General features: G+C 46.1%; 1 protein-coding gene across 1 annotated transcript in view; it reads left to right on the top strand.

Annotated features, from left to right (window-relative positions):
- The first annotated feature begins 426 nt into the window (after window positions 1–426).
- The window catches only part of CUNH1orf167 (chromosome unknown C1orf167 homolog), a 17,754-nt gene continuing 6,888 nt past the window's right edge, over window positions 427–11,292 (top strand). The window contains exons 1-14 of the mRNA XM_035901850.1: window positions 427–473; window positions 3,830–4,622; window positions 5,178–5,221; window positions 5,811–6,030; window positions 6,213–6,388; window positions 6,880–6,977; window positions 7,348–7,531; window positions 7,878–8,059; window positions 8,390–8,576; window positions 8,753–8,966; window positions 9,564–9,745; window positions 9,913–10,009; window positions 10,424–10,566; window positions 11,086–11,235. Coding sequence (XP_035757743.1) covers window positions 427–473; window positions 3,830–4,622; window positions 5,178–5,221; window positions 5,811–6,030; window positions 6,213–6,388; window positions 6,880–6,977; window positions 7,348–7,531; window positions 7,878–8,059; window positions 8,390–8,576; window positions 8,753–8,966; window positions 9,564–9,745; window positions 9,913–10,009; window positions 10,424–10,566; window positions 11,086–11,235 — 2,717 coding nt within the window. The remainder of the gene's footprint in view (window positions 474–3,829; window positions 4,623–5,177; window positions 5,222–5,810; window positions 6,031–6,212; window positions 6,389–6,879; window positions 6,978–7,347; window positions 7,532–7,877; window positions 8,060–8,389; window positions 8,577–8,752; window positions 8,967–9,563; window positions 9,746–9,912; window positions 10,010–10,423; window positions 10,567–11,085; window positions 11,236–11,292) is intronic.

The raw sequence follows: 11,292 nt of genomic DNA on the forward strand, positions 1-11,292 counted from the left end.
TGCAGCTACGCCTCACCTCCCCTGGGCCAGCCGCCCCGGCCTGCCGGGACCCGCCACGTCTGGGCCGCCTGCAGGACGCAGCTTTAATTACCCGTGGGCGAGAGCGGCTTTCCCGTGGCCATCTGCAGCCCCGGTGACAGGCGGCGATGCTAATCGCGGGGGATAAGCTGCTTACAGCGACCCAGCTGGAGTGCACTTGCTGCTGAGGTTTGGGCATTAAGGGGGCACAAAGCTGCAGGTTTGCCCCTGAGCTTGGAGGCGCAGGCACGAAGAGGCGCGTGTCCCGTCCCTGAGGGTCTGGCCAGGCCCAGCAGCATGTCTGCCGGCGGCTATCAGAGTGAGTAAGTGCCTAGGAGAGGTGCGTCCGCACGGGTGGAGAGCGCTGGGAGCCATCGGGGATGCTGAGCAGGGCCTGGGCCATGCACCATGGCTGTGCCACCTGAGAGCAGGCCCGAGACATCTCGCTGGGGCAGGTGATGGCCCTCCTGCTCCCACCACCGCGTGCTGGGACTCCAGCTCGTTCTTGGACGGCACCACGCGACAGGCACTGCTGCGCGGCTGTTCCTCAGCTGCTGGAGCAGTAACTGCCCTCACTCTGGTTAAGGGAAGACCACTTGTGTGTGCCTGTCGATCTCGAAGTGGCAACAAGAGGCTCATGCGATGGCAGTGATGGTTTGGTCTGTAAGACTGAGCAGCGGGGGAAAAGACTTGTTTCTAAGGCACGTGAAGCATGATCTTGGACCAATCACTGGTCCCAGTTTGCAATGTGAAATGAATCTGCCTTGGTCTGCAGGGATGGGAAAAGTAGCAGTGTCTGAGCGGTGCTTGTGTGTTTATGATGGGTCTGTTGTCATCGTAATGCTAAAATGGCATTCACTTGAAAGCTTGATTTACTTGTCATGAACTGTGCTATTCCTTTTGCTTATAACAACAGAAGTACATTGATCAGCTTAATTTTTGTTTGCTTAATTGGATTTGTTTCAGTTTTTAATGTGTTAGTGTGTTGCTGCACAGTGTATATAGTAAGCATGCATTTAGTGTTTTAGTTAGAAACATCAAAGCTAATATGAAATCCATCGGTCATGGATTTTGCAGTTTGCAAAATCTGTGGCTTGCCTTGAGTATCCCTTTCAGCCTTAGAAGAAGTTTTTAAAAAGCACTTCATAAAATCTTGTTGTCTTTGGAGTAAGATTAACTACTGCTTAACAGTGGTTACATTAAAGTCCTGAATGGCAATTTTGGGAAAGCAGACACACATGATTTTTAAAGGACGCTCTCTCTTCCTGATTTCAGTGGCAATGTGTTGAGAACCTGGTACAAATCACTGCAGAAGAGCAGTGATAAACATGATGGTTTCATATCCTTTCACAAATCCTTCATAGCACCCTTTTGTGATACATTACTAGTTGGCTGCATGTTCCTGAGATGCATGGAGTGCTTCTACAGAACACCAGTCCACTGCATTTTGTGGTTATACTTCATGCAGTGATAGGCACTCTAAAGAAGGCAGCCATGCTTTGTCTGTTCGCTCTGTAGTTGCCAACTTCTTCTTGTCTGGAAAAAATAATGGGATCTTTCTGTTCATGCTACCGCGCAGTTCCCAAGGATAATTGCAACACTGCGCGACTGTCTCCTGTTGCTTTAGTAATTGGGTTTACTCCTCAGTTTGTGGTGATTACTGATGGAGTTTGCATGTGAGAAGGACAAGTGGGCTGTTGCAAACAGGGATGACTAAGCTCAGATGCTTTCCTCCAAGAGAATGAGATAAACATAGTTTGGAAACAGAGTGCAGTTTGACAGGAGGCTTTCTGGTATTTGACTATGTTCAAAAAAGACAAGGGGCATTGATTTCATAGGCTATGCTGTCTCTTTCTTTTCAAATTGACTAGGTTTTTTTTAAGATGATAGAGGTGTCTGTGTCTTTTCACGATACCATTTTAATTTTTTAAAAGGGGTGTGGAAAAGAATGGTGGTTAGAATGATAGAGTGATTGACAACTTGCTTTTAAAATTTGAGGGAATGAAAGCACAGTCCTGTCAAATTGCACTTACCTGTTAGCAGCAACTTACAGATCTGTGCTCTGCATGAGTTATATGTATAACCGTCTGACTTAGTGGCAAGGCTGCAAATGCCCATCTATGCTGTAACTCTTCCAGGTTAGGGGACCATGTCGATTCTCTGGATTTGTAAATATGGTTTCATCCTTTAGTGTGGAAAGAAGAAATTGGCTTGCAAAGCCTTGAACCTTTGCAGGGCTGTAGCATGATATGTGAACAAATTTTTGCTTGTTAAGCAGTTAAACAGTACCTTAAGTCAAGACACTACCTTTCTTACCAGCCCTGGAGAAAATACAAGTGTGGAAGAGATCTGAGCTCCATTTCCAATCAATGAAGAGGGGTAAACATTGTACTCCAGCTGGAACCATGTTGCTCTGACTTCCGCAAAAACATTTTCTTTTAAACTTGTTCTTGTTTGGTGTCATGTAGCAGCTACAGGCTACCCTGTCTTGGCAGGAGGATAATTCATCCTTGCTAGCAACAAGTTCTTTTTTAGGCTGCAGGTGCATGCATAATCCTGGAAGTCTTTGTTTTCCAGGTTTTCTGTTGAGAACTGAGTGTAGTGTCCGTAGTACTTTCGGGACTGAAGCTGGTGGGTTGGAGACAAGAAATTTGTAAGGAAAGTACTCAAAGCCTTTGGCAAACTAGGGAAGATGTGATGAGAAAAACGTATGCTCCTTTGTTTATATTTCTTCTTTTTTTTCTTCAGAGCAAAGAAACATTCAGAAGAATGTGAATGTTGATCTGTATTTGGGCACTAGAGGTCAAGTTGACATTTCTCATCGCAGGCTTGAGGCTGCAGCATTCAGTGAGACTCCCAGGCAGAGAGCAGAACAAGGCTGGCTGTGTACTGCACCTCTGTCAGCTGGGAAGAGAGATCCCAGTCTGAGGCAGACTAATCTCTCCATCCCTTCTCAGCCATTCCAGGACACCACCAATCAGTTATCCAGTTCCTGCTTCCTGCAGCGGAATAATCTCTGCTCTAAGCTGCAGCAGCAGCAGCACAGCTCTGAGTCTGTGGCTCATAGGATTCCCCATCTTGCTTTGTCAGTGCTCCCTGCTGTGAATCTCCCTCAGAGACACTCATGCCTTGAGTCTTATAGTTTAGAAGGGAGAAGGAATGAGAGTATTGGCTTTCGTCAATACCATCAGAAAGCAGAGGCAGCTGGTAGCTGCTCCATACACACTGCTCACCATCGCTATTTAGAAAGTAGGAACAAGAATAGTGACTATCCAGTAGAAAAACAACAGCATCAGCCTGCTGCTGCTTCTTGTATGGATCCTGTGAACCCTTCGCTGGTCAATGCACGTTTGTCATCTCATACTGTAGATTCCCCTCTTAGGCATGAATTAGCGGTGTGTCCTTCTTCAAGGAGCTCAAGTGAAAGTGTGAACACTTGTCGTAGTTCAGCCCTAACCTTGGGGGATCTCGATCCATCTAGTTTGGAGTCCCTTCAGTCTCTTTTGCAATCCTCACAGATTTCTGCTAGCTTGTACTGTTCAATCCAGAGGCTTAAGCAAGAAAGTGCTTTGATGGGGATATGGGGCTCCCTCCCTCTGGAGCTCAAGTCTTCTCCAGTCAGTGGTGGTTTGTGCTTTGCTCCTGATGATTCAGCTCCTAGTATCTTGAGCACAGGAGAACAGCTAGCTGGAGCAAAGACCAGTGCTGCTCAGGCAAGATTGAAATGGGGTGTCCCATTTGCTAAAGACTGGAGCCTTAGTGCAGTGACAGGGGACTTCAGTCGTGCAGAACCTCTCTCTGTCTCTCACAGATACAGATACCTTGACTCGAACGCATGGGGAACCAAAATTTCAGGTGACATCCAGCCAGAAACCCTTGCTTCTGAGGTGAGCTCTGGCAGGCTAGTGGATACAGAAGCAGATTCCTCCTACAATTGCTCCCCTTATTTCAGATGCAAGTCCCAGGCAAAGCCAACTCTGGAAACTGGTAGTAGTTATGTTCGCACAACAAGTCATTCCCCTGAAAAGGTTCTTAAAGGAGAAGAGACATCTAATGGGGCACCCCTGTGTGCTGTATCTTGGAAGAAAGACCTTCCAGCCAGTCTGTATCCTGAGGGTCTACAAGTGTCACTGGAGACAGATTTGGGGGGAGCTCAGATGAACCTTGGTGTAGCCATGTATGGGCTGCCAAGGGAAGTGTGCATGAGAGTCACTTCTCCTCCTGGAGATAAAGACTTTAGACCAGTCCAGCAGCTTAGTGTTAAATCTGTAGAAGTCAACAACTCTGAGCCTCATGAGTCCAGCAAAGAGTCAGAAGAGGTACGTGACTCTAGATCACAAGCAGCCAGAAGAATGACTGTGGTGGGCAGCAGCCAGTCCAGCCCTTTCAGAATTTGGGTTGAAGAAGGCTTTGGTGAATATTCTGACACAGACTGTATGAATGTGAGCAGAGAAGGAAGAAACAAATACTCCCACCAAAGCAGCTGGAGGAATTGGGAAGCTGATGCCAATCTCAAAGAGTCTGAAGAACCTGTGGAGAGGAGTGCTGAAGAACCACAGTGCTGTGAAGAAGGGACCCAGACACAGGAAACTGTGTCCAGAGAGGTGAGGGCATGCTCACTGTGTAGCTTCCCTGTTCTCAGATATTACTTGTGCTTGTTTCTGCTTCTTGCTAGAGGTGCAAAGCTGAGGTACAACAGTGATGGGGATGCTTGTCCTATAGTTTTTTCTGGCACTGAATGGCCAGAATCTCCTCTCTTGTGGCCCTGCTCCATCCCAACATACACATCTTTCTGTCTCACATGCTTCTTCCTAAAGATCAGCTTGTTAACTTGGTTGTTCTTGGGAGTGTAAAGACCTGTTTATATTCTCTGGATCTATATGCAGAGGGAAATCATAGAAATGGTTTTTACTCTGTGCATAGTTTCAGGGCCCTGAGATTTCAGTTTTGTTGTGCTTTCCCATGCCTGAAGTATGTAAGAGTATTCACAGTGGTGGGGGCAGCATCAAAGGCATCTGACATAATACACTACCCTGAGGCAGCACTGTTCTGGTCTCCATCCAAAATAACTTGCCATGCTGGACACAGACAAATTCCTCAACAGAGTAGAGCTATGTGAATAATAATAATGTGAGTTACTGACTTTTGTCTGTTTGCAGGTCTCAGAAAACAGCTTCTGGTCGTTGAAGGTGAATGAGCAAAGGTAAAAAGACTCTGTGTTTATGTGTGAATGTGCTGGTAGTTAACAGGGGAGGAAAACTACTGGAAAGTGGCCAAGGAGCCATGTTCATGGGAACATCTGGTTTGGGGCCTTAACCTACATTATTCTGCCATGGTTGGCTCAGGGGCTGCATCCATTTCTTTTTAAAGGGTTGCCATCTAGAATGGAGCATGCTCTAAAAAATAATGTCTATATCTTTTAAATTCTAGCTTCTAAATTCAACCTTAGTTGTTGCTAGCAATGAAAAAGCATTGGTACCATGTATGCTACTTTTCAGCGCAGCAAATTCCAGCATGTTCACTGCATAGTTAGCAAAGATCAACAACTGGGCTTATCCATGAGATGGGATTCAAATTTGTCACCTGTGGATAAGATGTGTGTGAGATTTCTACCAATTTAGCGACAGTGATACCTTAATTTGGTGTAAGGCTGCAGGTTTTTCACAATTTAGAGAGAATGATTTAAAATACCTCTTTTTCAGCTTGATGGCTGAACTCTGATTGCCACCTCCTGGCTGTGTTTAACTTCCCTTTCTGTTAACTGGAGCTCACTTTTGGTTTTTCTCTTTAAGTTTCCAGCACTTGTGTGACAGACAAATGCTAAGTAGGTGTTTCCAAGCCTGGAGGGGACACATCCTCTGGAAAAGGGCTGCGGCCAGGCAGCTTTACAGACAGCAACTGCTTCGGAAGGGCCTTGGTTCTTTGCAGCGGGCTGTGCACCAGAGGAAGATGCAGCTGGAGGTAGCCCAGCAGAGAAATGCCTCGGCTCTGCTAGCTGTCAGCTTCCACAGGGTGAGGATGGGCTAGGGATAGTAGAAGTGGTGCCATGAGTTTTCTGTTGTGCTGTCAGAGAAGGCAGAAATCCTGTTTGGACAGGGAAGAGGAAGGGGTACCCTGTGTGAAATTCAGTGATGTGGGCCCTGATACTGATACTCTGCCTGCAGTTTGTTCTAATCATGTGGTTTCTCCTTCAGTGGAAGGAAGCTGTGGCAAAACGGAGCAAGAAGCAAGCTCCACAGCCTGAGCCAATTTCTTATACCCAAAGTTCATCAGTGGGTTTTTTTGGAGTAGGAAGATTAGCAACTATGACAACCTCAGCTCAGCACCAGCTTACAGTAGGATACTCAAAAGACGCTGAGCAGGCTTGTAGGTAAGCTGAGAGCATTCTCTTTCTGTTCTTTTGGACAAGTGGAGGTTTACAAACACAGGCAAATTTTTCTCAGGTGGTGGGAAACTTGTTTCCAGGTCTTTGGATGTATCGCTGCAGATAAGCACGGCAAGAATTAGTAACCTAGTTTTAAGAACTAAACAATCCTGTTCCAGAGCTTCTGTGCACTAGTGTTTTCATTCTTATTTGAGAGTCTGACAGAAATGCTCCTGTACTATTTCTTGAGTTCAGCTATCGCCTGCATATGTAATACAGGTGTAAATGAGATTGGAGTGAGGCAATACTGCAGTCTCTAGCAGGACAGTAGACGTGTCAAAAGAAAAACCTTTTGTTGTGCCTTCTGGTGCTGAAGGCAGAAGTACAAGTCCAGACAAAAAGAGCAAGCTACCTAGGGAGAAGGAAGGCTCTGGATTCTGTTCTCTGAGTGCCTCTTTGGACAGATGGATGTTCAAGCATACTTGTGACTCTTTCAGGGTGGAGAGAGGACTGTGGACACAGCTTCATCGTAGGCAGAGAGGAGATGAGTTCTGCTGGAGAGCTCAAGCAATCAGAGATATGAGACGGCTAGCTGGTAAGCACACGTTCCATAGCCTTGGAACAGCTTGGAGGTAATCACTGTTTCACTGTGTTTTTTGGTTTGTGTCTAGTTATTGCTTTGACTGGATTATTTCAGAACCTGATCTTGCAAATAGCTGGCCTAGTATCTGTGATGGTGGAGGGTGGCCCACTCGCCGTGTCATAGACCTTTTGCCTTGTTCTTTGCATTAATTCAGGCGGAGAGATGTGGTTGCTCCGGCAATGTGAGCTGTCTCCCTTTAAGTGCCCTTTCTCAGACAGCTGGAGTTCAGTCAGGGGTGTTTGCTGTGTGACACTAAGTTGTTTCAAGTTCTTCTAAGTTATTTTTCTTCCTGCCAATCTCTTCCTGCCTTGCAACACAGCAGCTTTCAGACTGTGGCGCCTGCAGAAGGAGCTGCTGAGCAAAGAGGAAGCCAGGCTTTTGGAAGCCCGTGCTCTGCTGGAAAAGAAACAGCTCCGAAACATTTTCTGGGTATGGCGTTCCCGGTGCTTGGAAATGGAAAAGATTTTAGTGCTGACAACTCAGATCCAAAAAAACTTGGTCTCTCGGTAAGTTGATGAGGTCTATTTTTCATGTGAAATGGCTGTTGGCTATGAAAGTCCTAGGAATGACAGAGCCAACCCAGTGATGTGTTGTTCCATCTCAAAGTGCACTGCCAAAGCTTTTTGGTCCTGACCTTTGAAGTTCTGAAAGGCCAGCCTGAGAGCACTCGCTGTGCTGCTGTGCTCTAAGCAGGACAGTGGCTTTTTAATGAAATAAACTAATAGAAGCTCAGAAGACAACAGTTTCTGTCTGTCTTTCCTGAACTAAATCCAGTCTCAGGAGGAGACAAAAACTTTTTCACACTCTTCGCATGGTTCCCTATGTGTTTTTATTTTCCTTTGGTTTTCTCAGGTGCTTCAGTGTATGGAAGGAGACTGTTGAGCAGAAGGTGCATTACAGGTGCAACCTGTCCCATCTCAGAGTAGTATCACTGAGGAAGTACTTCCAGCAGTGGGTTCAGATGCTGCAGGTCAGAGAAGGCGATAAGCAGGCAATGGTGAACTTCTTTCTCCTACGATGGAGGCAGCATTATGGTGAGCAGTTTGGGGCCTGTGCAGAATCTAAGATTTGAGGTGCTTAGGCTCCTTCCTCCTCTTCTTGTATGGTGAAAACCAGCTGAAAACAGCCTGATAACAGAGAGGCTTAGATGATACATGGTATTAACAAACCAGAGTGGGTAGAGGACTAGTTGTTCTGGATGTCTCAGTGAAGCTACAGGGAGATTTGTTGCTCTGTTTCGTAAACTTAGCAGAAGGTATTAAACCTTGCTGAAAAGAAGCAGTGTGAAGGCTGGGCTGGGCTATATTTCTTAGGAATGCCTTCTGACAAATGCTGTCTCTTGTCACCCTCTGTAACTGGTTAAGTACCAGTTACAAGCTCTGTAGCTGACAAGACTGCAACAAAAAGGCATGAAGATCAGTCATTGTGGACTGTAGAGGGATGGTTTCCTGACAGAACAGGCTACTCTCTTGATGACTTCTGCCAAAAGGTGAAGCTCCAGAGAATATATCTGCTGTGGAAAGCAAGGCTGTGCGAGCAACACAGAGCTGGGTGAGTGAAGAAGAGCCAGTTCCCTGGAGCCCTACCCTCATTAGTAGTGTCCACTTGACTTTCTGGTCCTTCTGGAAGAACCCCTTTTACCATCTATCATCCATCATGTCTGTATTAGTGTCCCCCTCTGGTATCCCTTTTCAGTCACTTTGCTGTCTCAATATATTCTGTCTCAGTTCTTTCTCTCAGGCTTTGGAGCAGTGTAAACTCAAAAAAGCTCTGAAATTATGGCACCAAAAGTGTCTCATGCTGAAGGCAATTGAACAAAGTCCTAAGCACTTGCACAGGACTGTCTGTGAAGAAACTCTTGCTATGCTATTTTCTGAGGACCTCTCAACATCTTCTGGCTTTGACAGCAGTGCTCCAGCTACTCAAAGCTCATTGGAAAAGGTGAGAAGATCTTGATTTATCCAGTCTGCCCTGAGGTATTAAGTTTCTGGGTTTTTTCAGGGGAGAATTTCTGCTTCAACATGATACTGTCATCAGCAAATTGTGCTGGGTATTTAGGCCTGAAGAGCGCTGAGCCTGTAGGGTCCAGGAGTTAAAATGTAATCAGAAATTGTAAAGTCACTTCCCTCTGTGCCCTTCTTTGTTCATCATTTAGTGATATGGGGAGGTGCTGAGCTAGTGAGGTTTTCTTGTGCACTTGCTCCTGTTTGTGGCTGCAGGGTGGAAGGGATGAGGTACAAAGAACCTCATCACTGAGAAAAGGAGAAACAGGCATATGTACTCTCTCAGTGATGGTTTGTTGTGTTTGATTACTGGTTGTTTTGGGGTTAACCATTCCCAGACTAGTATAGACATAACTTTCCCATCATCTATGTGTGTACACTCCAGAGCTGTCCTTGCCAGCCTGCAGTTCCTTTGGATGCATCCTGGATTTCCTTGCCAAAAAGAGGAGGAAATGGCATGGTTGGAATTGTTAGCTAAGTGATTCCATTGCAAGGACACTTACCTCACAGCATCTTCTTTGCTCCATACCTGCAGGAATACAGTTTTAGTGACAGCAGCCAGCAGAGCTTCTCCTCCATTCTGACTGCTGAGGATGTCACACACATGCCGTATTACAATTCTTTCCTGCAACTACACCAGCGTGCAGAGCTGCCAGCTGAGCGGGGTGGGGAGCTGTACTTGCAGGCCTCCTTTCCTCCACAGAGTACTGGATCTGAGTGAGTTGGATATTGGTTCCTTGGGATGCTGGTAGCAGTGTGGCCCCTTGTTTGATCTGGCTGAATTCCTTCCTTCTGGCTAGTCCCTCATGTCATGTCACAGCATCCTTCTGGGTGCTTTATCCTCTTCTTTCTTTCCCTTTTCCCCTGACACTTTTGTCTTGCAGAAAAAATTGGTTTGTTGAAGGTCTGTTCCAGTCTTTGGCACTGCAGAATCCAGACAATAATGTCCAGCCTCTCACCAGTTACTCTACATGGGAAGAGGTGAGGCTGAAAAGTGGTGTAATGCATGCAAATGTACAAGTGTTTTCTGCATAGCCCAACTTAGTGAAGAGCCTTTGGGTTTCAATATTAGCATATGGAAGGTCTCACTGCTGTTCTCTCTTTGGTTTACTCTCTCAGACAGAAGGTTTGGGAGATTGAGGCATTTCTTGGGGTAGCTCTTTCTTACCATTTGCCAGCTGAATTGGAGATTGGCCATGTGTCAAGGATTTAAAAGGGATGTGTTAGACCCTCTGGGGTCTGGGTGTTCATGTGATGTGTGTGTTTGTGGGTTAGCAACAGGGAGTTAGGCAATCATAGAAGTCACAGTGGCAAGGAGAAAGGGCTGAGCTGCATGGAGTGACTGTGTCACAGCAGCAGTTCAAGGCCCTTTTTTTTTGCTTTTGTGGATTACAGGACTGCAGTTCTGACAAGGAGGTGAAGAGTTGCTGGCACCAAGCAGAGAAATGCTGCCTGCAGAGGTACTTCATTGTCTGGTCAGCTCGGACTCAGCAACTTGTAAAGGCCCAGCAGTACTGCAGGCTTGTTCAGCTGTCTCGGTAGGTATTGTGCTTTCCAGAAGTTCCTAAAGCTGTCTGTTTTGAGAGCTCTACACTTGCTTTAAAAAAAAAAACAAAAAACAAAACACTTCCTCTAGCTATCTTCTGTCTTCAGTGGGAGTTTTGCAGCCTAGTATTTCGGGGGTACCTGCTTCAAAATTATTATAGCTGAACACAATCATTTCTGGTTTGATGGGATGCCTCGCAAATTAGAGGAAGCCCAGCACTGTTGATAACAAGCCCTGGTAACTTCCTGTCCACTGAACTGGCCTTGCTTCTTCTCATTTGGAAGTTGAAGAAACCAACAGGCTTGGCACAGCCAGGACAGAACACCTTACTCCCAGCAACTTGCCCTGTCCATCATTTCCCCTGACTTGTAATGGGGAAAAGATGTTAACAGATCAGCTGTATTTCCTGAACTCCCTCACGTGTATGTTTATTGTTAAAGTTTCAGTTATAAGGGTGTGAATCTGTGTGAGTTGTTCCTACAGTTGGTCCAATGACCTTTATCTTTCTCAGAGCCTTTTTCAGCTGGCATCACTGGGCTGTGGAAAATAAGAACCGAAAAGCAGCAGCAGCCCTAAAACATCGAGTTCATTGCTGCCAGCTGGCTTTCAGCCTGTGGAAGAAGAGACTGGCCCAGAAAGTGGAAGCTGACCAGAGATTCAGGTGTCACATTCACCAGATGACTGCTGAAGCTCTGTGGCGTTGGGATTCCTGCGGGGA

The sequence above is a fragment of the Egretta garzetta genome, unplaced genomic scaffold (assembly GCF_000687185.1).
Source record: "Egretta garzetta isolate BGI_Z169 unplaced genomic scaffold, ASM68718v1 scaffold69, whole genome shotgun sequence".
NCBI lineage: Eukaryota > Metazoa > Chordata > Aves > Pelecaniformes > Ardeidae > Egretta > Egretta garzetta.